Here is a 26,062-nt window from a genome sequence, read left to right as displayed (position 1 = left end):
GAAAAGCATTTCAAATAAACTTTTTTCCATTGGATTTACCAGAGAACACAATAGAATAGAATAGAATAGAATAGAATAGAATAGAATAGAATAGAATATCAAACACCAAAAATGCTTACTTAACTGCATCTTATAGCAACTTTTTCTCATTTGGATATACTTAAAAACAAGATGATAACAGAATAGAATAGAATAGAATAGAATAGAATAGAATAGAATAGAATAGAATAGAATAGAATAGAGATATTACCTTAGCTTGAAAATCTGTTGTACATATGAAAACTATTCATTATTCAATATTATTCAATACTCACGAACAATATGACATTGTACTGGATTTTTTATTTTCAACACTTTTACTTTCCATTGTATTTACTAAAGAACACAGTAAATTAAACTGGGTAGTAGAATAAAATAGAACAACACAGAACGGAACGGAATGGAATAGAATAGAATAGAATAGAATAGAATAGAATAGAATTTGTCATAACTTGTGCTTTATAGTCATGAAGATGTCCTATGATGCAAAGAAAGCCTTCAAAATCTGAAAAATGGGCTTCATTTTGATTTTAGCAAAATAAAAAATATAAATATATTGTGAATTCTGCAACCAGCCCTGGTGGACACATCATTCTGATTCAAGACGCCATAACATCACATGCACGGGTACAATTGAAAATGGCATGTAAAAATGAGCACATGAAATGGAGTACAGCACCCCAAGGAGATCCTGTTAGGACAGGAGCAGCAACATAATTAAGATTGACTAGCTCTAACAAATTGCAAAATGGGCTTGCTCTTGACCCTGTGGGACATATCTGCTTGTCTGAGTAAACGTTCTCATTAGTAATATTAAGAATAACAGATTTCACAATCACATCTGATGGGTACATTGCGCTTGTTGAGAGAGCGATATGAACTAACAGAGCAGTGGATGTAATTTATATTAGTCAAGAGTGAAAGCAGAAATTTATATGGAATCTTAAACCTAAATGTCAACACAAAACAAAGCTTACAAGACAAGGATTTTATAGCAGATGAAGAATAGAGGAGAAACAGCTGATACCACAATGCCTCAGTTTACTACATGACAAATATAACCAATGACAAATTCAGAGGACAACTGCACACACCCTTAAAAACACATCAGCATTCAAAGCTAAGATTTAAAAATCCCAAACCAGTCACATACAGTATGGGGTTCAGTTAAGATGCTGCTAAACTCCACTCCATCAATTTCCTTCGAGTTAAATGCACCATGCATCCATCTCATTTCAAAGCTGGAAGTAGATATGGCATGTGTCTACGATCTAACACCTTCAATCTTCCTGTTTTATTGATAGAAGAGAAAAAAGGCTTTGTATGACATTCAGTTTATAGTCTCTTTTTAGGAACACTGAGGAAATACAGACGGGGGGGGGGGGGGGGTGTATGGACTGGATGCTGAGCAGACCGTGACTAATTTAGCGGTGGTTTCGGACTGGACTGGCTGTGGTAGATATAGAGAGTCTGGTTCTGACTACAGCAGCCGATATCATCTTCACAATGCTGTATGCATAACGCACACAATGGGGTGACACTGTTGATTTAGGATGTCACAGAATAGAGTCCTTTTATGGAAGTACCAATCAAAGCTAACCTAGGCCAAAAAAAAAAAACCACTGCTGATATGCACAGAAATAAGCTATGTTTTTATTATTAAAACCTCCCAAAAATGCATTTGTCTATTCACAAATGTAACCTATACAGGAAACGGTTTTATTAATCATTACAAATATATACTCTATGATATTATTGAAAATATAACCAACAAATATCTGGATTTTGTATCTTTAATGCACAAAATACTTTGAAAACATGAATTTGTAGTGCGGGAGAAAAACCATACTGTGGAAAAAAAACATATATATATATATATATATATATATATATATATATATATATATATATATATATATACATACACACACACACATATATATATATATATATATATATATATATATATATATATATATATATATATATATATATATATATATATATATATATATATATATATATATATATATATATATATATATAAAATGTCCATATTAAATTAGTTCCTCACAAAATGTAGCTTAACAAATCTCCTACAGCGGAGTCTCTGGACAGATATCCATCAGCTGCCAAGCCTTCGCCCAATGTCTGCAAGTACTAGTGATGAAATCATAGAGGATATTGCTCTGCTTGCTTTATGAGAGGGAAATGAAATCAGGGAAATCTGTGAACGTGTGGATACATAACCTCGGTCTGGCTGGGTCTCAATCCTGTTTTCCAGGGAATTTTCATCCAAAGACGGGAAAAATAGCAATTTTGACAGCTATGGTATCTTCCCTTACAGACAGACAAATGATACGCTGCCGTCTCCGCTGATAAGCAAGTATGCCTTCAGGACACCAAACACACACTGAGCCAGAGCGATCCACGCTTTCTGCAGAAGAGCTCTGAGAGTTTCGGACATGAAAAGGCAGGAGACAGCTGGGTGGGGAACATAGAAGCTTCCTGTTTGGTATGAAAAAAAAAAACCTAGAGGTGTGTTTGTTCCTCGAAGCCAGGGCATTTCTGAGAAATCAGGAGAGACACAGTGCTTAGTCTCCATTGTTTCATGGTCATTGTTTAGGAGACTAAAAGGGAAAGAGGCCCTAAAGTGAACGGTCAGTCTACCTGATGCTAATCACAGACACACATCATTTACTGCATTTATCAAGTCAATCCATCTCATGATGAAAATTAAATCCTAAACCCTTCATAAATATCCTCACACGGGTAAATCTCAAGTTAATGTAAAAAAAATAATTGTGTTTTAATAATTATGCCTTTCTGCATTGTGATATTCTCATTACTATAGCATATCCAGATAATTGACTATTTTATTTTTTACTTTACAGCTTTTTCTATGCTACTGTTATGCAGTATTTTTTGTTATTAAAAAAAGTACATATATATATTAATACATATATTATATGTCATACATACATATATACATACATACATATACATAATTATATATATATATAATGATTTAAACAAAAGTAAATAAATAAACAAATAAACATACAAATGAATAAACAGTTATTTTAGATTAAAGAATTCAGATTTTTGAACGGCTTTTCATTTCCATCTGTTAAGCTTGCTCAGCATGTTGTGGAAAACTGTGCCTGAAAGTGCCCGTGCTTACTGAAATTAGATTTTGCATGGGTGTGTGTATGTGTGTGTGTGTGTGCCCTATGGCTGATATTTTCTTTTTAGATGCTGCACCATGAGCCAGTGCTACACTCTGTCCCATATAAGCAATTCACTCTTGAAAATGAGTAACTCCCTCCAGAATAACTTCCTCATACTCATTTTATGTGCACACAGCAAAATGAGAGATTCATTTTGCATTTTAACTCTCCCATAACTCATGACAATGTCAGTACAGGAATGTTGAGGTATGGAGAACCACCACGACACCATATGATGTGCTAAGTGGCTGATTTGAAACAGAAGATATGACAGAATCTACACTTCCCATTTATTCAGCTCACACCAGTTTTTACATATACAAATAGACTGATGAAATTAATTACTTTCACCTTCTCCTATTGATCCTGAAACCTTCCAGGGGATTGAACGGTCTACAAATGGAGACACATGTCAAGTGTCTGACTAATTAATAGAAATTCTTCATTCAAAGTCTCTAGATTTCATCAAAGAAGAGCTGCCCTTGAAAACTTGCATCAATGCATAAATACAGGACATTAAGCACAGGACATATGCATGAGTATGTAGAACATTGATAATGGTTTGGTTCATACTTTATTTTATTATATTATTATTGTTTTATTTTGGTGAGAGTGCATCTTTGTTCACATTTTCTTATAATCATCAGTTAGTGAACTGTTTTAGTAAGTGAACTGTTAATTTCTCAATATTTTTATAGACTACAAAAAAAAGAAGCTACATGACAATAAATAATTCTTTTTTCCTGCATTTTCAATCTACTGTACATTATTCCATTGTTGTTTATTCCAATTTTATTCCATTATTCCAATCTGACTGAAATGTTTTTGCAGTTAACTGAAATAAAGCTGTATCAAAATACATATTACCTATAAAAAAGTTTTTAAATCCACAGGCAACTTACTAAAAAAAATAGTTTTTCAATTACTACATTTAATAAAACTGAAAATAAAATAAAAATCAGGCTAAACAGAAATATTTAGAGAAAAACTAAAACTAATAAAAGTCAAAAGCATATAACAAAATTGGTAAAACTTAATTTAAAATGCCAAAAACAAAATGATTAAAAATGACTAAATTAATTAATAGTATATAAATAATACTTAAAGTTTCAAAGCAAATAAATCAATATTCAGATATATACATTGAATATTATGAATAGACTGAAAAAAATTGTCATATACTTCCTGAGATCAAGCAATTATATCACATAATATTTACTTAAAATAAAAAAATAAAAAAGAAAGTAAATCCATTATTTTTAAATGCATGTATACTACTACTATTGTTAATAACGGGTCTAACGGGCACATGGTTATCATAAGCCAATGCCGATTACACTAAACTGCTTACTATGAGGCAAAACATCATTTTATCACTGCTGAACACTCTCAGACTGAGGGTGACGGAGAAAAGAAAATAGGAGGAGGGGAAGCAGGATTAGCCAAAGTATCCTGGGCCGCAGCGGCCCCACAATGAAGCTTTAATTGGACTCCTTTTGTCTCGGAATTGAACATGTCTGTGTCCGCCTTTAAGAACCTGCACAAAGGAGGGGAAAGGAAGGGAAAGAAAAGGCAAAAGAGGAGGAAAACAGGGAAGAATATCCTCTTCAACTTTCTTCGCTCAGGACATTTGGTGGCAGTGTCTAATCAAAGCTCTAAAATGACGCATGGGGTCTATTCCTCCACCTGAACACTGCTTATTTAAGCCCGCTATTGAATGGAAGCCAATCAGAGAGAGTGGGGGAACTCAAGCATACAGCCTGCCAGGGACTCATCCTCACTAAGGAACCTTCAGCTATGCAGTGTTTTTTTTTTGTTTTGTTTTTTACATAATTAATAGTTTGTGCAATCAAACTAAGATAGAAAGATTCACAAATGTATTCATGAATATTTTAAAATGACGTTTATGACAGAATGTAAATAAAACTTTTAAATGTCCATGTGGATGTCATGCCTGGCTGTGGTTCTTATTTCTAATGGAGGGTGTTTATGGGTGTTGGGGGTAGTGCATTACAAATAGCAGATAATCAGAACGATTAAGTAGTAACGCATTACTTTGAAATTTACAAGAATTTTTCCAAGTTACTTTTTCAAATAAATAATATGTTACTTTTTTATAGTATTTATTAACTGACACCTCTCCCGTCCCCCTGTGGAGAAAAAATTGGGAGAGAAATTGGCAATTCCTTCAGCCGGGGGCTTATTAATTTCACTTTTGGTGTGAAAGGGTCATTACAATTACCGAAAAAAACTTTTTGGGGTTTCTGTTATTAAAAATAAATAAGCAAGCCCAGCTCAGGTGACAAAAAGTAACGCAAATGTAACAAAGGATGACTTATCATAAAAAGTAGTTATTTTTTTATGGAGAAATGCAATATCATAATCTATTACTTAAAAATATATATATATATCTTATCTTATTGAGAGCTGTGTATGAAATGAAGTGTGAAATTATTCACAAATTATTTTTTTCTTTTTCAAAATTACGCAGTTATACGGTCACAGAGGGTACTGAAACTAACATCTAGCTCACTTAATACTTGCTGATGTTTACAACAACACGAAAATGATTATAATAAATATAGTATGAGACAATGACTTCACAGTTACCATGTATCTAGGGTCTTGAAATCAGATTCGCTTTTAAATGTCTGTGTGGCTGTTGTGACATGTTGTGGTCCTTATTTCTAACGGTGGGTGTTTGTATTCAGCTCCTGAGGATTTCCACACAGGGACAATGCTTGAGCGAGAGGGGTATAATGAGGTCACAACAGCTCGACCCAAACACTGCCGTGTAATCATCCACGCATTTAATGAATGTAGTGCTTCCACATCCTCTCTATTAAGAAAAAGAGAATGAAGCAATGGAAAGCCATAAAGGGTTTCAGGCATTAAGACTCTCTCATCCCTCATTTAATCACAGTCCATTGTTAAGAGAGGTCTTTGCTGTTCCTCTGTGCTGGGAATCTGTGGGGTGTCTTAAGATGCTGACCATTCCTTGCACAACATAACTTGAGGTATATGTATGTTTAGTACTAAAAATTCATTTTTTGCAATCATGCACAATGACTGGCTAAGCAAAAGACTGTATTCTTGAAACACTCACCATGTGCTGAACAAACAGAACATGCCCATTTTTGCCATTATTTACACAAAGATTTACTCTGCAGTCATCTTACTCTCACGGTTGTCTTTTTTTTCTTATAATTCTGAGGGGGAAAAGTAAGAATTGTGAGATATAACCTTGCAATTATGAGAAGAAAAGTCTGAAATTTAAAGACTGTATTAAAAAATACAGTATCAGTTTCTTTCTTGCTTGCTTCTGTGGCAGAAACGTTTTTTATATGTGGTGGAAACAAGCTTTTGCATACATATATATATGTGTGTGTGTGTGTGTGTGTGTGTGCTCTTTTTTTACACAAAACTAAACACAATTTTAGTATTGTTCAAAACCTGAAAATAAATATAAGTTCATATATTTTACAAAATTGTAATATCTGTACATCCTTACAGCATGCATTTTCAGCTGATGTGATACGTGAAAGAATGACAAAATCACAAATCACTATATAAATACACAAGTTATGCAAAAAAGAACTAGTTGTCTTCAATACGCTAACATTTCAATGACACCACAGCTATCAATATCAGAAAGTATGATGTTTACAACAAAAGACAAAAGTAGATACACAGTAAAATTAGAATGTGATCTAACCGAATATTTGAAGATCATCAATACACTGCCTGTGAAAACTAATTTACTGCACTGCTGTGGGATCTGTGTTCCACTGTAATCATAACTTCGGTGTCTTTCCTCATTGATGAATGGCCGAGGGACATGTGCGGCAGCCAAAGGAACATTTTATGTAAGAGATAGCTAATCCCATTACTCTCCGAGCTGGAACAGAGCATTATGATGCACTGCCAGAGGCGGAGAGTTTGGGCCCGTGACTGCAGCATTAAAGCGAGAGAATAAGAGAAGAGCCATCCTACCGTAACCTCCAAGAATGACTCTGAATCACTCTCACAAATCTCATATCAATGTTATTTATGAAAAGGAATGATGTGTCTGTGTATGCATTCAATAGAAAGAGAGTGAAGACTGAAGTCAGAGATACTCATAATAATACTCTACTGTACGAATCAAATAAACACGTTCTGAAACAAAAAAAAGACTCAGTGAAAGATAAATATAAAATAAAGTACAAAATATTAAAACGTATTATATATTAATATTAATAAACTATATATTTAAAAATATACAAAACCTAAAAAATATTGCATAGAATATTAAATAGATTTTATTTTATTTATATTACATATACATTTACATGACACATGTGATTATAATAAGAATATAGAATAATAAGAATAAATATAATAAGAATCTAGTCACGTGTCTTCCTAACATTTGATTACATCACATCCATTTTTTAATTTTCTTTTCACCCCTCCTAACCACTTTTTTTTTTAATAGTACTTTTTCAGTTATTCTTGAATAACCTAATGGATTTAGCCATAAAAAATAATAAATAAATAAAATTGTCACTGACCCAAAAATATCGAATGTCAATTCTCATGAAAGGCTCACAATAGAGGAAACAGAAACCATACCACCTCTGGCCCATAAGCTATTTGAAAGGTCACGGTTTTGGCCAGTTGCTCAGCAATACCGTCCAGTGTTATTTTGATCCGCAGTCTGTGTCCATAAACCCGTCACTAAGAGGCAGAACCTCCAGCAGGACACAACCTGGAGCCATGCCTCACTTGTGCAGACACGCTTCACTTGTGTGAAGTGCACATAAAGACCATCCTGAGGGTTAATAGACCCTCTGAATGACCTGCAGGCACTGTGACCAGGAATTCAAGATATTCACAACACAGAGCCATCAAGATACATCAAAACAGTTGTGCCCAAGTCATGCACAGCACTGTCAAAACCCTCTGGCTTTTCTTGGATCTGTCATCTGACTCTTTGTTATGGTCTGTGCTTCTAACCTTTGCCGGTGAACTTTTGTGCATCAGCAGCTTAGTTTCTCAGACCAACATGACTGGTGGCAGCTGATGTTAATGGACAAAGTAGACAATGTGGGGAAGAGTGCTAATGACAGGACTGCTGTTTTAAGTTACGTCTCTCTAATGTAAAAGGTTCTTGCATGCCCTTCAATCTAAGCAACAATTACAATGTATAGAATTTGTAAAACGCTAATCTAGGACTAACCTACAAATGATCCACCAAATTACAGTAATAATAAAATACGACTCTATATGCTACACTGTGCCTATTGTAACTTTAAAATAAAATAAGGCAAGCTGTTACAGTCAATTTATGAAATGAACACATTTTTATTAACAAACAATTGTTGACAAGGCTACTTAAGAGCATTTAGCAATGCAAGAATCTACAAAGCTAATTCGTCTTCATTGTTTGTTTGTTTTTAAAGCCATGACATGGGCATTATTTGCCTTTTAAATGAACGGTGGACCAGAATGGTGTGGATTACTTGTGGATAACTGTGATGTCTTTATCAGCTGACGGCACCCATTCACTGCAGAGGATCCATTGGTGAACAAGTGATGCTAAATTTCTCCAAATCTGTTCCTATGAAGAAACAAACTCATCTACATCTTGGCCTGAGGGTGAGCAAATTTTCACTTTAGGTGAACTGTTCCTTTAAAACTATGACTTTAAAATAATAATATGAAAAAATTTTTTACATGGGTACATACACTCCACCCTACAGTCGATGCAAAAAACAACAACAATGAATTCAAAAATTAGTTTAAAAGCAATCCAAAACCAATTATCCTATCATAAATTCAACTTGAATTGCATTGGAAAATCCTCTCCCACGCAGCCAGAATTATATTTTGTAACTTGGCAACCTCAAGCTTGCAACGTCCATCCGCAAACAAACACATTTAGACACAACAGGAAAACTACAAATAGATGTAAACAATGATTCCAGACTGTTGCAATCCATAAGAAGAGCTGGATTGGTCGGTTTAGTAAATAGGAACATCGTCACTGGTTCATGGTTCACTGAAGCCCTGTCCCGTAACACACCTCACCGACAAGTCTGGACTTGGAGCGAGTTGGTTACACTTTATATCTTGTTTTTCTTTACCCAGATTCAGAGGCCGATAAGACAAGAGCTGAAAACCGCAGCCTGAGGGGCTGTGACTGAAACACATGCAGTGAATTATCACAGTCACAGTATACTGAAAGAGCATTACCACAGAGACTTCAACCATAATCTAAACTCTAAAAATACACAATATCATTCAAAAGATTTAGTTTTAATACACTGATTTACTTAATAATATACATATGAAAATACAACAAAATGTCTTTATAATCCTTCTAAGCCTTAATGAAACCACTCTCTGAGACTACATCAAGGTCCAAAAGTCTACTCTTTTCTATACCCAGTGAATCCCCGAATGGATTTTTAAATACCTTTGATTAAGATTAATGTTAATGATTTATTCAGACCAATTCGTATTGTTTTGATCAATTCATGAAAAAAGAAATCTATATATTATTCACTCACAAATCGATTATTACTACATCTTGCATTTTATCACTAAGATGAATCACTGTAGAACTTTCTAAACTTTTTCATTTGTTTCACTGATGAAAGATTTTACCCAAAACCATGACTAGACAACAAAAGCAGTGGATAACAATCTGATATTTCCATGTTTTCCATTAATGTGGGAACCCTGATTCTAATGTAATACAGCAATTTTCATTTAAAAAGACATACACAATTATATGTATAGTAAAGTAAAGGCTGTATTTATTGATTAAAAACCATTACAATTTAAAATAATTGTTTAAATATATTTAATTGAATTCATATAATGGAAAAAATGAATTTTCAGCAGCCATTACATCTCAATCTATGCAATCTTGGTTTGAATCTTTTTTTTGTTTTGTTTTGTTTTTACCACAAAACTTTATTTCCACCAAAAATAAATAAATCATGTAAAATGTAACACACACAGATTCTTGATATACTCTCAGACTTTTGAATCATGCTGTATAGCAAGTATAAAACTAAATATTACACAATTAACCATCGGTTCTCACTAGCCTTAAGTCTGCAATGCTCCATGTCACCTTATGTGGAAAATTAGAGAGGTCAACAAGCAACTCACCATCAAGAGGGACATCGCACGACCTTCTGCGAGGATCGTCCTGTCACTACAAGAACCACCTAAAAAAGTCCAACCTCACTTTTAACGTACAGATGAACTGGATTCATGCATTTACAGTCACGGTCCTGTGTATATGTGTATCCCAGCCCTCCTCAGCAGCGCACACTGAGAACAAGAGCCTGGATGTCTGGCCTTTGTTCTGACATATTTCCTGAGCTGCATTGTTAGCCATGGAAAGGAAACACATGCATACTCGCACACACTTTTCTTCGAGATTCTCCCAGAGGGATGCGATCGTCAGACAGCATGCAACATTCTAGGAGTCTGACATTGTTTTTCTTCTTCAGGTCAAAGTTTAACCTGTGCCTTGCACAGAGCTACAGTTAAAGTTAAACAATACAGTTAAAGAGAAAACTCTTCACAGTCCAGTTGATCATTGACAGAAGTTTCCACGCCGTCTGACCGGACGGTCAAATGCCCTCTGTGTCTGACATGACATTATTAGAATAGGAGGCCATATTTACAAATTCTTCACAACAGAAACTAATAAGTGTGTTTGACTCTAGAAGGTCAAAAGCCAAGGTGTGTAAAACATAATTAACTGTTGTCAAAATGTGACTCAATGAAAGTGAGGTACTCTCAGTTCATCTGACACATTTTACCATGTTTACGTTCATTCTGCATATTTTCCCCAAAAATCAATGCAGAAACCCAGCATCTGGATCTGATGCAATGAGAAGGAACATAAAATGTGCATGTATTAAAATGCACCATTAAATATAAAGGACACTTTCAATCAAAAACTAGAATAAGCAATATTTAAATAAGAAAACAATAAAATAAGTGATAAAAAAAGTAATTTACTCAACAACAACAAAAAAGAAGATTGCAATATCAATAAATTGTTTAATGCAAAATTAACATTTAAAAATAATATATCTGTTTAGGTACTTACATAATATATTAATTAGCATTATTATTACGTAATAAAGTAGAAGAAATTTAGAAAGGCACTTTAAAATAAAAAGACAAAACATAAGAAATAATAAAGTATAATTAATGTATGTATGTGTGTGTGTGTGTGTGTGTTTTATACAGTTACAAAATGTAAAATATTTGTTCTGTATTCACTAATAATAAAAAAACTATTTATTTAAAAACTAATTTATACACATTCAGAAAAAGTTATGTAAAATGTGCATTTAAAATGTGTGTGTTTTGAGGATGTGTATAGGGACATACTATATTGTTTATATAAAAATAGACGAAATTGAAGAAAAAAGTACAGTATTTTTATATATATGCACACACACACAGACACAACACACATACGTCATATGCTTTCAAGACAAACCCGCTTAACACATTTTCCCAGTTACCAGGGTGGTACGTCTATAAATCTGTACCCAGGATACAAAACGGCAAAAGACGGGGGAGATGGTTACGTTTAAGGAGAGAGAGCGCAGAGCTCAGACCAGCATGCATGAGCTCTTCAAACTCCCTGCATGCACCTCTACAGCCATGAGCAGAATTAGCACAGGGGTGAATGTGGCAGAGGAGAGAGAGACCCTCGAAACATAAAGGCCAGACAGGTCACAACCCTGTAACCAGCAGTGGGGGTCCTCTTTAATGAAAGCCCTGACCACCTCAACATCACCTCCTGTTTAGTTCAGGCCTAAATTAAAGTGAATGCATAGTGTCTGGAGACAGAGAGACAGATAGATGGGATATAAGGGACAGGCCGTTCTTTTATGCACCGACAGGTATTAAATAACACGTCTGTGGGCAGACTTGTCACAGGACATTCTGTGAACACATCCTCCATGAAAGGAGGTAGATTTACTGTTCCCTTGAGCGTCGACCATGTTTTCATTTGGCGAAAGCTGTGTGACATGATGCCCTGAGGAGAGAACATCAAGCATCTGCCTCGACTAGTCAAATTCACACACACACACACTCAGACTGTATGTATCATTATGTTGGATTTGTCAAGCTAACATATTGTTATTGTACAAACTCTGGATTTGATTTTTAATTGCTAAAGCTTACAAGCAACATCCACAAACTCAACTGTCCTTCCTAGTTATGATGATTGAATGCTCATAGCAGAAATATCAGAGATATTGCCCTCTGCTGCAACTGTTTTGTCTCTTTCTCCATAACAAATATTCAAACTGACCACCACACCTCGTTCTGACAGACATATGAACCAATGGAATTTGCAGTCAATGGCATCAAACCTGGTTTGACACATCAATGCACCCTGCTTGATTCGGAGCTGTGCCGAGAGGAGATTTTCAGTCTGTTCCTCACTCAAAGCTAACATATAATGTGATGTTGTTTTATTCTAAAGGATTTTATGAGGTCATGAAAAAAAAAAATCCCAATTATTACTCTAATGTTCTAACATTTAAAGCTGCAGTAGGTAACTTTTGTAAAAAGTACATTTTTTTACATATTTGTTAAACCTGTCATTATGTCCTGACAGTAGAATATGAGACAGATAATCTGTGAAAAAAATCAAGCTCCTCTGGCTCCTCCCAGTGGTCTATTGCCATTTGCAGAAATACATCGCTCCCAGTAAGAAACAACCAATCAGAGCTGCGGTCCGTAACTTTGTTTGTGTTCAAAATGTAGAAAAATGTATATAATAAGCGAGAACACCATGAATCCATTTTCCAAACCGTGTTTTTGGCTTGTCCTGAATCACTAGGGTGCACCTATAATAAGTGTTTATATTCGGACTATTTTAGACTGCTTCGGGGGCACCGCGGCGGAGTAACCCAGTACCTTTGTGATTCTTCATAGACATAAACAGAGAGAAGTAGTTCCGGCTACGATGTTCTTCCGCAAGACACAAGCAGTTCTGTTTATTAACCGCTAGAGCGTCAAAAGTTACCTACCGCAGCTTTAATTATAAAAAAACACACTCTCTTTAAAAAACAAACAAACAAACCACCAATTTTTTTTTTAAATGAACAAAAACACAGAATAGATGAAGTTGACAGCATGCTAATTTTTCTCTTTTTACACTTTGATTAAAAAACAAAATAAAAAATACATAAAAGCAAATAAAATAATAAAATAAAATAAACAATAATAGCAAATAAAATAAATAATAATATAAAATAATAAAATAAAATAAATAAACAATTAAATAAAAGGTGGCAGATGGCCATTATTGTTATATTTGCTGAAACAAATAGATTTGCAATTTCATTTGGCGCCGCTAGTAGCGCTGAATTCACACACGTCATCTTTCAGTAAACTACAAAATATGTTTGTGTGCGTGTCCACATGTCTCAGAGGACTTGAATTCAACAAAGTCCTATGAAGGAGGGTATAAATAGAAGCACTCTCTCAGAACAAACTGTTCCCAGTGCTGGTCAGCTGTAAATGGGCCGGATGTGAACCTGGGTGCTGACAGGGAGCATGATGGGAACATACACACAGCTCAGGAAACACACGGTCCTCACCCACAGGAAACATTCCAGCTTGACAACAAAACAACCTGCTGCGGCTAACTATAGTAAGCCCTGGAGCGCTCCTCATGCTCTTGTAACTGTACAGGAAGTCCTGTGTGCAGGAGAGCACGCCACTACTGACAGCGGCTCGTAAGGGACGCCAACACACTGCAGCACAAACAGGCAAACACCAGTTCTCAGCTGACACATCCAAACATTTACATGCACTGAGACCACTTGGATTCAGATTTCAAGAGGAGATTCTCCAGATACTAATTCAGTGTGTTGCTACAAGTTGAGACAGACAGACGGATAAAAGAGAAATAAACATTTCAAAATGAATGGTCAATTTTTTTCAGCCTCCTATAATAAATGAAATCAATTAAAAATGGTTAAATTATAATTTTTTCAATTAAAATCAAATAATTATAGTAAATAATATTTATTTATTTATTAATCTGACAAGCGTTTGATTTCATATGGAATTTACAAGATTTTGTTATTCTTATTTATTATAATTTTAACAGAAAAGAAACTAACCATTTTACTTCATGTATGTATGCATACATACTACATTATATATATATATATATATATATATATATATATATATATACATATACATATATATATATATATATATATATATATATATATATATATATATATATATACACACACACACACACACACACAAAAGAAACCTTCCATTTATTTGATCAATTTAACATTACTAATTTAAATGTATTTATTAATCTGTTTATTTATTGGCAAAACATTTGATTTCAAATGATGTTTACTATATTTTAATTAGAAAGGTATATATTGTGTTAATAAATAAATACTGCAAGTTGAATGGTTATTTTTTTCTTTAAATAATATAACATGGTAAATAATAATAATAATAAACTAATATAGTAAAGACTATATGAAATCATATGTTTTGTCAGAAAATAAATAATAAATGCTCAGTATACTTTTCAGGTCATAATAAATCACATGATGTTTCAAGCCAAAGGGTCTAGTTCTGTATCCCTCCTACAACTGATGGAATATAATCCTACTAAATCAAAGGTTAGTCCATATCTGTCAGCTACAGCCGACTACACAACTGTGTACAACTATAGCCTCCTGGCTTTAAATAAAGAGAAGTCCTTCTATATGTCTCTCCTAAACCCTTCAGTTTCACTTGTCCAATCAACTGAAGACTCGTAATGAATTCAGGAACCTAGTGGTGCAGAAATGACACACTTCAGCTTTAAGAAAAGTAAAAGTTTCAAAAGCAGAACATAAACACACATAAACACGCTGTGGGAAACTGAGCCAATTGCAGCCCGCACTGTCAGTCAACATTAAAAAGCAGCTTACTTGTGAAGAACATGTAACCGCAGCATTAATATGTATTGGTCTGTGAATGGGGAAGTAGATGAATAGGACTCATCTTTTGAAAAGAGCAAGCGGCCAAACTGGTGACACTTGTAAATATTTGTTTGTATTCAGGACACTGGGCCCATGATGACTTAGCTTTGTGTTGGTTTGTTTAATGAGGAGCTGGTTTGGATGTGAAGCTGCGTGTCGTGTTAGCAGTTAGGGGTCCGCTGATGGAGGGCAGGCCCTGGGGTGTGTGATCTCTGTAGGGGATTAAATATTTCGGCCCCTCCTGTGAAGATCTGTGAGAACAATTACTATCCCAAGGTCACCGAAGACCAGACAAGAATCAAAAACTCAGACTGTTGTGGTCCATGACCAACAGCAACAATTATGTAAAAGAATGATACCGTCCATCAGGTAATACCTTGCAAATGATATAAATGTATCAGCAGGGAGATATTTTGCTGTACTGGTAGATCGGAGCAGTTATCAGTAAGCACAACTGCTTATTTGCACAAGTTATGTGGAGAGTATGTGTAATAAACAACTCAAGATGAGGAAGGAACTTACTATTAACTGATGTAAACAAAGCAGAGATTAACTGTTATGATTGCCAAGCAGCAATAACTTGCTTCATTGATATACAATCCAACAAGTGTGTACATTTCAAATCACCAAGTTGGAAAAAAAAATACTTGTAAACTCAGGTGTCAGGTGTAGCTGTGATTAGCTGTGCTCACTTTGATCAGCTCAGCATGAAGAGAGTTTTCCTGGAGCATTTCAGTCCTTGGTAATGCAACTGAAGCAAACAAACAACTCTGGGTGGGGCACTGTCAAAAAGATCTGTGGGATAAAGTTGTGGACAAGCACAAGTCAGGAGATGGATACAAAAAAGATCTAAAAGCTTTATCAATGCCTAGAAGCACAGTGAAGTCTATTTTAAGAAGTGGAAGGTATTTGGTAGAACACAGATCCTCCCTGGATCGGGATGTCGCTCCAAACTGGACTGAAGAGCCAGGAGGAAACTGGTCAGAGAGGCAAATTTATGACAAAAGTGATCATTGTATGCATGTGACGGCAATATCACAGATTCTCTACAAATGTGGCTTGTAAGGGAGGGTTGCAAGAAAAAGACATTCCTAAAGAAATGCCACTTGCAGTCATGACTGAGCTTTGCCAAAACCCACCTTGAGAATCTGGGGCCATTTGAGACTAAAATGGAATTATTTGGCCTCAACAAAAAACAATATGTCTGCCAGAAATCCAATAGAGCATTCCTACATTAAAGCATGGAGGTGGTGATGTCCTGTTATGGAAGTGTTTCTCTGCAGCAGGGAATGGAGCACTTGTCAGGATAGAAGGAAAAATGGATGGGGGAAAATTAAGGAAAATCTGCAGCCCTCTGCCAGAAAGTTGTCAATGGGAAGAAGGTTTACCTTCCAACATGACAACGACCCAAAGCACACAGCAAAACTGAGCAAACAGTGGTTGAAGGAGAAAAAGATTAATGTCCTTGCATGGCCTAGACACAGCCCAGATTTAAACCCACTGAAAATCTGTGGAATGACTTAAAGACTGCAGTCCACAAACAGTCAACAAATTTAACTGAACTTGAAGAGAGGACAAATATTGCAGAGTAAAGGCTGTAATTAAAGCCAAAGGGGTGATCCTTTTACCAACTCAGTGATTCGGTTTTATTTTTTAATCCTGTCATGTTTTCTGCTGTTGGTGTTATCCAATAGAATTATTATTATAATTTTTTATTATTATTATTATTAATAATAATAATAATAATAATACATTCTAATTAATAAAATCAATGAAATGAATATTATATTTGATTAATTAGTATTACTATATTATTATAATTATTACTATTATTAAAAAATTATCATTAAAAAGTAATTCAATTAAATAATTTTGTTAAATAATTACATGAAATTATTTTATATCAGTATCTTTTAATATATTAATATCTACTGAAGTATATTAATATTCATGTGTGTGTGTGTGTGTGTGTGTGTGTGTGTGTGTGTGTGTATAAACTTGCCATCGCACCCCAATCCCATGGAATGGAATCAGTTCAGTAGAATCACTCACACTGGCTCTGAATCTTGATCAACAGCTTGACCATTATAATGGTGATTGATAGCACTTTGTTTTAACAATACCTCCACCTTGTGGCCAGTGACTAATGTACTATTGTCTTAAGAAGAACCAATGAAAAAGCTTTACTTAAACTAAAAGAGGGAAATGGTTCTAATTCATGCATAATGCAAACACTAACATCAGAAATTAATTTAGAGTCCAAATTAATTCTGTTACCGTGTGTGTTCACAGTATGAACTGTCAGATCAAAAGCATCTCAGCGTGAAGGTCATAAAAAACTGCTAATACTTGTACAAAGAAATCAGATAACAAAGACATCTAATCGGCTTAGAATTTAGCACCTGTTCATCTTTATGGACTGATGTGAGATGCATTCTGTTTCCAATCTGACGTATTACGGTAATGATATTGAGTTCATTCTTACAGGTCTGTGTTGTTGACTGTGGGGTCAGGCTGCAGTGTGGAGGTGTAGTAGTGAGTGAAGTTATATTCACTGATTACAGAACAAAAACACTGAATCCTCAGCTTTCACGGCCTGCTTGTCAGTCAATCCTCACCTCAGTGTCATCAGCTACTGCCAGGCGCTCACACACACACTAAATTGTTAAACCACACAAGATGCAGTTTTTAGCTTTGTTACCGCTTCAGATGGAACGGCAGTGAGGTTTGCCGCAGCTTGTCGGTGCCTGACTGTTAATGCTTCTGGTTGACAGACATAATTCATGGATCAATCCTGTCATGAAGTACCTGTTGAGCTCTGAATACTAACACCTATAACTTTAATGCTTACAAAATTGCCTGAAAATCAACTAAATGTAAATTGAAAGCTATTGTTTGTCACTGCCCAGGGAGGGATTAAATATCCAATTATTAAATTTGATTTGACAAAAAAAAATACACTGTTAGTACAATATAAAATAAAGTGCAAACAAAATTTGCATGTTAAGCTAGTGTAGGGCTGGGCGATTTTTTACATTTTATCGATTAATTTGAATTTAATGTTTTGCCACGATCTCTAATCTCTAATCAAGGAATCAAAATACTATGAATAGAAATATTACCAATTAATTATAACTTTACGACAATGTGCCAAAATTAATAGTGAAGAGAAAAGAATGATCCAACCGCATGTCGGCACACGCGATTAACCGCTCATGAGTGATGCACTCTGTGAAGGACTGTCAGTAGAATATATCACTTTTGCCGCGTTTCCGACGAAATTACCCGGAACATTTGTAACAAAAACTTTTTTTCCCAGGAACTTTTTTCCCCCCAGACCTGTTGCTTTCTGCGCTTCCACCTCAGTGTAAAGTACCGGGAAGATTAGGCAAATAGTCTGGTGACGTAAGTATGCGCGCGTTTCTTAATACAAAGTATGCTGATTTTGGACGTCCTCATAGTTCAGACTTGAACTTGACGTGCATTCGACTCGGGAGTGTGATGTCTGCGACGACGCAAATCCGGTAATTCTGCAAACAGCAGCGTACTTGATAACTTCATTCAGCTCGCTTTGGCTACTGCAATTTTCCTTACTGTACATTTACAATTAAACGAAAAAGGCTATCAAATACCACAGACTCCTTTCGTTTTCTTTAAAACATATTAACAGCTGCAGAAATGTACTTAGTTCAGGGATATGTATATATTTATACAGCCATTACAATGAAACAAAATATTATATAAATTTGCCTTTTTTATTTTCATTTTAACAAATGGATAAATTGAATACAGACCAAAGATTACCTGCTAGATTTACACAAAACGAATTATATTTTATGTTTAACCACTAAAGAGACATCTGAGACAGCGGCACATATCAGAAGATCTAGCCGAGGTGAGGCTGCTCTCGGCGGATACATGAGGACTGAGCTCGCGCTGATCATGTGGAGCTCACCGTCTCTGAGATCGGCGAAAAACATTTTTAAATAGGTACAGTCTTTATAAATAAACCACAGATTTGATTTTTAAACAACTACATTTTTGCCTGAAATACCTTTAAAATTACATTTCGTGACACAAAAACAGTAATATTTTGAAAATGATCCGAATAAAATGGTGGTTAAACACAAACAATGCTGCGTGAACTCAACCAATCAGCATGTTTAGCGCCCAAGTCCTGCCCCCGAAAGTTCTGGAACTTTGAAAAAGTACCAACTCGCCAGCAGGGACTTTCTGAGGGTCATTTTTTTTAACCTGAAAACTTTATTTAGTTCCTGGTTCCTGCAGTGGAAACACACCTAGTACTAGGGTTGTGCAATTAATAGAAATCGAAATAAAATCGCGATTTGAGTGTGCACGATTTCTTAATCACTTTATAGCATGATTTTACGCGGCCCTGACCTCCCGCTGTATGTTAGCTGAACCAATCAGGATGCAGCACACCTGTGGAGCGCGAGAGCAGAGCACTGAGAGCAGACTGGGCATATGCCTAACTCCAGGTTTACACACTGTCTGTGATGCGCAGCCTTTTCAAGGGTGCATTGATGTGTTTTCCGAGCCATGTTAACGGAACGTTCACACTTCACACAGTAAAAAGATGATAAAAGAAAAAGTTTTAAATAGAAAGGTGCGAAAAGATTTAATATCTTGCGCGTGAGCGCAGAGAGAGTTGTGAGTGCACAGGACACAGGTTGAATGAGAGGAGACACGTTGTAAGTCAGCATGTATCTGAGCCTTATACAGTCTATGATCTGAGCACGCAAATCTGGTTTTGTTAACAGAGCAAAGGAAATCTGCGCGCGAGTCAGTGATGCGCGGGTTGATCCAAAATGAGCGGGTGCCCGCGGTTACGAGTCATCCAAAAATATTTGTAATGATATTTGGCTCGCTGTCGGTCAGATCCTTTAAAATAAAAATGCCAATTAAACCTTTGTCATTTATATAGTACTAGACACATTTTTGCAATACATAGTCCTACACTTACCGATTCCATCAATTCCATCAGGTGCGTGATTTCACATAGAGCCGTTGTTAACTGAGAAGCTGCGCAAATAAACGCTGAAAATGAACGTGGATTTGCGCATCTTCTCAGTTAACAATCAGAGCACCCCTAATTATTACTGCTACTACTCAGACTTCATAAACTGTTTATAAACTAATGCGATATTGAGCATTTGCGGTCTCAGCCATTGTGATGGATATACAGGCCTCTTATGCTTGAAAGATTCTATTAAAACAGCTGTCTGTCTTATTTGCAGTTTCCATGCAAAACCAAAAGCCTTATCTGCTCTAGCTGAATTACCATTAGCCATGGGAAATGAAAGTCCTACTCTGAACTCAATCACATGTTTGGCTCAAAGACACGAGTGTCAGAGCTGAAGGTGACATTCAGTGATTCTGAACAGATAACGGTGAACACTGATAGCACTTGTCAGCAGATTCGACCTTCATCACACAATAAATATCCTACAGATCTCATATGAAATGATAGGAGGGTCGGTATCAGCCAAACAAGGTAAGGAAATGAAACGATCATTCATTAACCTTGATATTTAGAGTCTCAGGTCAAATAAAATAAAATAAACCCCACAAGAGCCAACTTGTAAAATGTCTGGATGCCTATAAATAAAAACAAACCAACAGATTCAAGGGAAAAAAAATCTGAAATTCTGTTTCATAAAATAGAAAGAAAGATAAATTTTCTTGACAAAGTACACAGTATGCCTTTTCTGTCTGTATTATGCTTTTGTTTATTCATATTCAGCCAATGTAGTAGATGTACTTTAACTGCTGAATTAAAAGGCCTTTACACACCAGCTTTTGGCTGTAGACTTGATTGTGCATTAGATTCATATAGTCTGATAAGCTCTTATCACTCACAGTAGTGTTGGATCAAATGCACACAGGTGTAAAACACACCTGAATATGTGCCATAAAACAACACAAACAATCTGCCTGGCCGGCATCAACAGCCGTGCACATGTCTGCATCAAAATAAAAAATACTTTTACCACAGATCATATGTGCATCAACTCCAGATGGCCCATGTTATAGAAAACATAAGGTATGAGCTCACAATGAGCACAAGAACACTCATCTGTGTTCTGATTCATCAGAAATCAATTGAGAGAATACTGCACACATTTACTCCTAGGGAGCAACAGTGGTCCAATATATATATAGACATGCCATCTTAAATAAATAAATGTGGCTCCAAATATTAACATATATTTCTTAAAAATCATTAAATTTTCTAGTTTTTCCAGGTTCAATTGTTTTATTTATAATATAAAAATAATATATAAAAAATATTTAATTAATACTTAATATCGGTTACTATATATTAATTTTATTATTAAATAAGTACTGTATGTGATACAGTACAACAGCCAATGTACAATTTCAAAAATAGTGTGAGGATAGAGGAAGGGTCGTTTATCTGTACTCAAGTTGACAAAATGATCAGAATACCCATCACAGAGCCACAATCACACAAGCATGCAGCCAATACAGAACAAACGTGTGATCTATCTTATCCCGTGCACTCATCAGTCTATTTTGAGTTCCTGAAGGCTCATAATTACACAGACCTAGAGATGTGCTTCAACTCACAACTGACTAATGAACAATGCATTGCTTTGTGCATGTGAATGTGAGAGATCCTCACAAGCTTAGAGTGATCAGAGATTACAGACGCTCCAGATCCCATTACATACAGAGCAGCATGTTCAGACTATAAATAGAGATCACGATAACACAATTAATTACAGAGGTGTGGCACACTTGTGCTTTCCTTCTGCACTGCATGAAGCTTTGTGACCAACATTGTGACAAACATTCTATTACTAAAATGTATACAAAATAAAAATGAAAAAATAATAAAATATATGCATAAATACAAAATATTCAAATTAATATAAATGTACATAAATACTGTATATACACTTAATATTAAAAAAATATAATGCATAAAATATAACAAAAATATTAACTTAATGAACTGCTTTCAGTGTTGTTCATCTAGAAATGAAGTTGTGCACTTTAGGTTTGTGAAAGTTAAAATTGTGTCATTACTGACGTAAAAAAACATTATTAACATTATAAAATCGATATAAAAATATATAAAAACAAATATAAATTCACACACAGTACATAAATACATACAAATGAATACTGAATGAATTTTAAAAATATAAACTTAACTGCAACAATAGTTTTGCTCATCCAGAAATTAAAAAAGTTTTGTACATTAACATTATATAATATATATATATATATATATATATATATATATATATATATATATATATATATATATATATATATATATATATAAATATATATATATATATATATATATATATATATAAATGTATACACACACACACACACACACAAATTAGTGGAAACATAAAAAATATATATATAGAGAGAGAGAGAGAAAAATTTAATAAAAACAACACCTACATGTGGAGGACGGCGACTTCCTTCAACACTTTTTTTGTTTATTCGCACCTCTGATATGTATTTCAATGCAGTTCTGTAAAAAGAGATTCTATCACTTATCCTAGATATTTTTCAGAATCTGGTTTAGCTTTGTTGCCAAGTACGTTTACACATACGAGGAATATGTATTTCAAATATGTCTCCACTAGGATTCGGAATTCCACTGTACATACTTCCCTCTTTTACGGAATGTGGAAGTCTGCAAGCCTATCCTTTAAAAACAGTTCGTGCAAGTCAACTTCAATTATCTGCCGTGGCTTGTTACAACATTTGGCATGAAATGCAGAGAGAAAAAGTGGGGCTTTCTTCCTGTGCACATTCAGAGTAAATGCAGCATGTCAGACCAAGGGATATATTACAATCCATGAGGAAAACAACCCTCTCCTTGAGCTAAGAACACAGGAGACCAACCTGGATGGCCATGCCTATCTAATTACCTCATAACTCAACAGTCATCTCCTCTACAAAAACAAGAAGGATCCAGAACTGGGTGATTGCTAACATCAACAATGTGGCATAGTAGTCCAAATGAGAACGTCTGTCTCCTCTCAGGCCTTTGAGAAGCCACAAAAGCAGAGGAGCAGGACATTACCAAGTGCAATTGACACAACTCCTTGCCAAGTATTAGAAAGCCGACAAGAAAATCCCTCTAGCAGGAAAGTGTCAAAAATCCAGCATAAAAGCCACATTCAAATATACAGAGCCAGACAGAAGCGATGGCGTAGAATCTACAGTTTGTCCATCCCATGCAACCTTGCTTAGGCCAAAAGAGGTGTTTAAGTCAGGTAAGCCTTGTTATACCCCACAGAGACAGCATGCAAGCAGAACTCTGGGAAAAAATACAGCTGCCCTTAACCCTAAATCTATCATGTTAACGGTCATTTCATCCTCAAAGCAATGCCCGCGCTGCATTAAAGTAGCTTTAAGTGACTGTATTAAAGTCTTTTGTACTCCATTATCTTCTGTTGACACAGTCTTTGTGAAGGGCTTTCTGCATCAGTGGATCTGTAATGTCCTGAAAGCCAGACTCTGGAAAAAAAATATCTGACCATCCCATTCATGGGACTTCTGCTGCATGTAGTCCCTCACAAACTATAATTGGGATGGGATGTTTTAGGATGGTCAATTTAACATATGAATTTAATGCACAATCAGGTTGATATATCTTTATTCATGGGGCTTTTCTCACCAAATATTTGTTAAATGGTCAACCTATGTAATATGTGAATAAAATGTATAATCACCTGACAACTCTGGACTTCTTTCTCCTGCGTATTAAACAATAATTTGTAAATCCCTTTCTCCGATTTCAATGGTCTGACAAGATTTTGACATTAACTGACATATAATTTTCTTCTGCTGAAGTCAAGCGTGAACATTGGGAAATTGGAAAAATGATATCCTTGATTTGCTCTCATTCACGCAGACATTCAGCGAAGGAATGAAGTAATGTGAACTGTACAGTCCTTTGTGTCGCCGTTTCACTGGACTTACAGCAGAACTCCCATGTGTAACACTAGCACATGTATTTGTCATTCTGTATCTAAAAGTCAGCTAAACAGAGGAAATTACAGGTAATTTAATGAAACACTATCAGATGCCCTTTATTATCTACTTTTGAATTTGCAACAAGCACTGCAAAACATGTTAAACACATTAAGGATGTGAACTGTCATTTAAGAAATGCACTTTAAGAGAATCTGGTTTAGCTGGAATCCATTTAGCAAAGTGAATAACGTTTCTCACTGGTTTGTGGTGTAAAATTTGTATTAAATATTTAAATACTTTTTTAAATGCTATAAATACATATTAACTGAATTACGATGTAGAAAAAAAAAATTACAGCATTTATATTTTTATTAAACAGACTGCTAAACAAATACAGTAAACTAATGTGTTGTCAGAATAAAAGTCCTGCCAAAAATGCACACTTCAAAAAATCCACAAGCTGTATTTGCTTTAGTCTGTAAGGTTTGGCCTTAAAAGTTTATTAAACCTACAAAAGTCTATTTTAATAATTTTATTTACAATTTCAAAAAAGGTGCCTTAAAAGCCTGTGTAAGTATGCAGCTCACTATGTTTCATGTTCACAGAAATGTTTTTAATGAAAAGTGAGAGCCAGTTTGACCCTAAACCCTTTTTCATAATTTTAAATAAATATGAATGTGGGAGGACAGATAACCTCAGGTACACAGACACAGGTACACAAAGATCAGCTGTGATAGGTCCAACAGGGGTCAGGTATAGTTCCTGAAGCACTGATAGTTTCATTAAAGCATGAAGGGAGCGGCGCAGAGGTCAGTGGCCCTCAGAGGCTCTGCACAGAGAACTTACTGTTTTCTGCTGGCCAGCAGGACACTGGAATGCTGGGAGGGATTGTGGGTAACTTTCACTGTGCCACATACCTTATCAAATAATTACAGAGTAGAGGCGGGAGGGGAAACGCTGCCGGCAGTCTGTCACACAGCAAACGAGACAGCACTGTGTTGAACAGACCTGCGCTGCTGTCCCAACACACATGCACAGGAAGTGACACTTCGTTCAATGGAGTGATTCAGAGACTATGGACTACATTCAAGATAACACACTAATATACGACTCTCCACAGCACCAAAAAAAACAACAACAACTTTTTTGCATTACCACCAGTAAAAAAAATATACATATACTATGCTTATGTTGAATCATATTTTATTTGTACGCGTTTTTCCAGCATTGCAGAATCACACAAGATTCCGTTGAGCTTAGGAATGCTTTAGCCAATCAGACGCGTTCAGATTAGTCATCGCTGAAACCCCAGAGTTTTGTTCAGACTGAAACTAGCAAATTCCGTCATCATAAGCGACACAGTGCAGATGTACGATTAATTTATCATAACATGTATGGACAGCTTCATTGATTATGAGAGGAGTTATGAATGCTTAAAGGGTTAGTTCACACAAATTAGTCATTAATGACTTACCCTCATGTTGTTCCAAACTCGTAAGACCTCCGTTCATCTTCAGAACACAGTTTAAGATATTTTAGATTTAGTCCGAGAGCTCTCAGTCCCTCCATTGAAACAGTGTACGGTCTACTGTCCATGTCCAGATAGGTAAGAAAAACATCTTCAAAGTAGTCCATGTGACATCAGAGGGTCAGTTAGAATTTTTTGAAGCATCGAAAGTACATTTTGGTCCAAAAATAACAAAAAATTTCGAATTTATTCAGCACTGTCTTCTCTTCTGGGTTGTGAAATCA

At 35.3% G+C, this 26,062-nt stretch overlaps 1 protein-coding gene across 8 annotated transcripts in view; it reads right to left on the bottom strand.

Annotated features, from left to right (window-relative positions):
• The window catches only part of LOC128020089 (tensin-1), a 208,833-nt gene that overhangs the window by 172,346 nt on the left and 10,425 nt on the right, over positions 1–26,062 (bottom strand). For 3 of the 8 annotated variants that reach the window (XM_052606642.1, XM_052606643.1, XM_052606645.1), the window contains exon 1: positions 10,434–10,765. The exons of the other annotated variants lie outside the window; for them this stretch is intronic. In XM_052606642.1, the coding sequence (XP_052462602.1) occupies positions 10,434–10,448 (15 nt within the window). In that variant the 5' untranslated portion in view covers positions 10,449–10,765. Of the gene's footprint in view, positions 1–10,433; positions 10,766–26,062 lie in introns of those variants that run through there. 8 annotated transcript variants of the gene reach the window in all.

Source organism: Carassius gibelio, chromosome A9, assembly GCF_023724105.1.
Source record: "Carassius gibelio isolate Cgi1373 ecotype wild population from Czech Republic chromosome A9, carGib1.2-hapl.c, whole genome shotgun sequence".
NCBI classification, from domain to species: domain Eukaryota; kingdom Metazoa; phylum Chordata; class Actinopteri; order Cypriniformes; family Cyprinidae; genus Carassius; species Carassius gibelio.
Note: the sequence above shows the minus strand (reverse complement) of the source record. Positions and strands in the feature narration are given on the sequence as shown.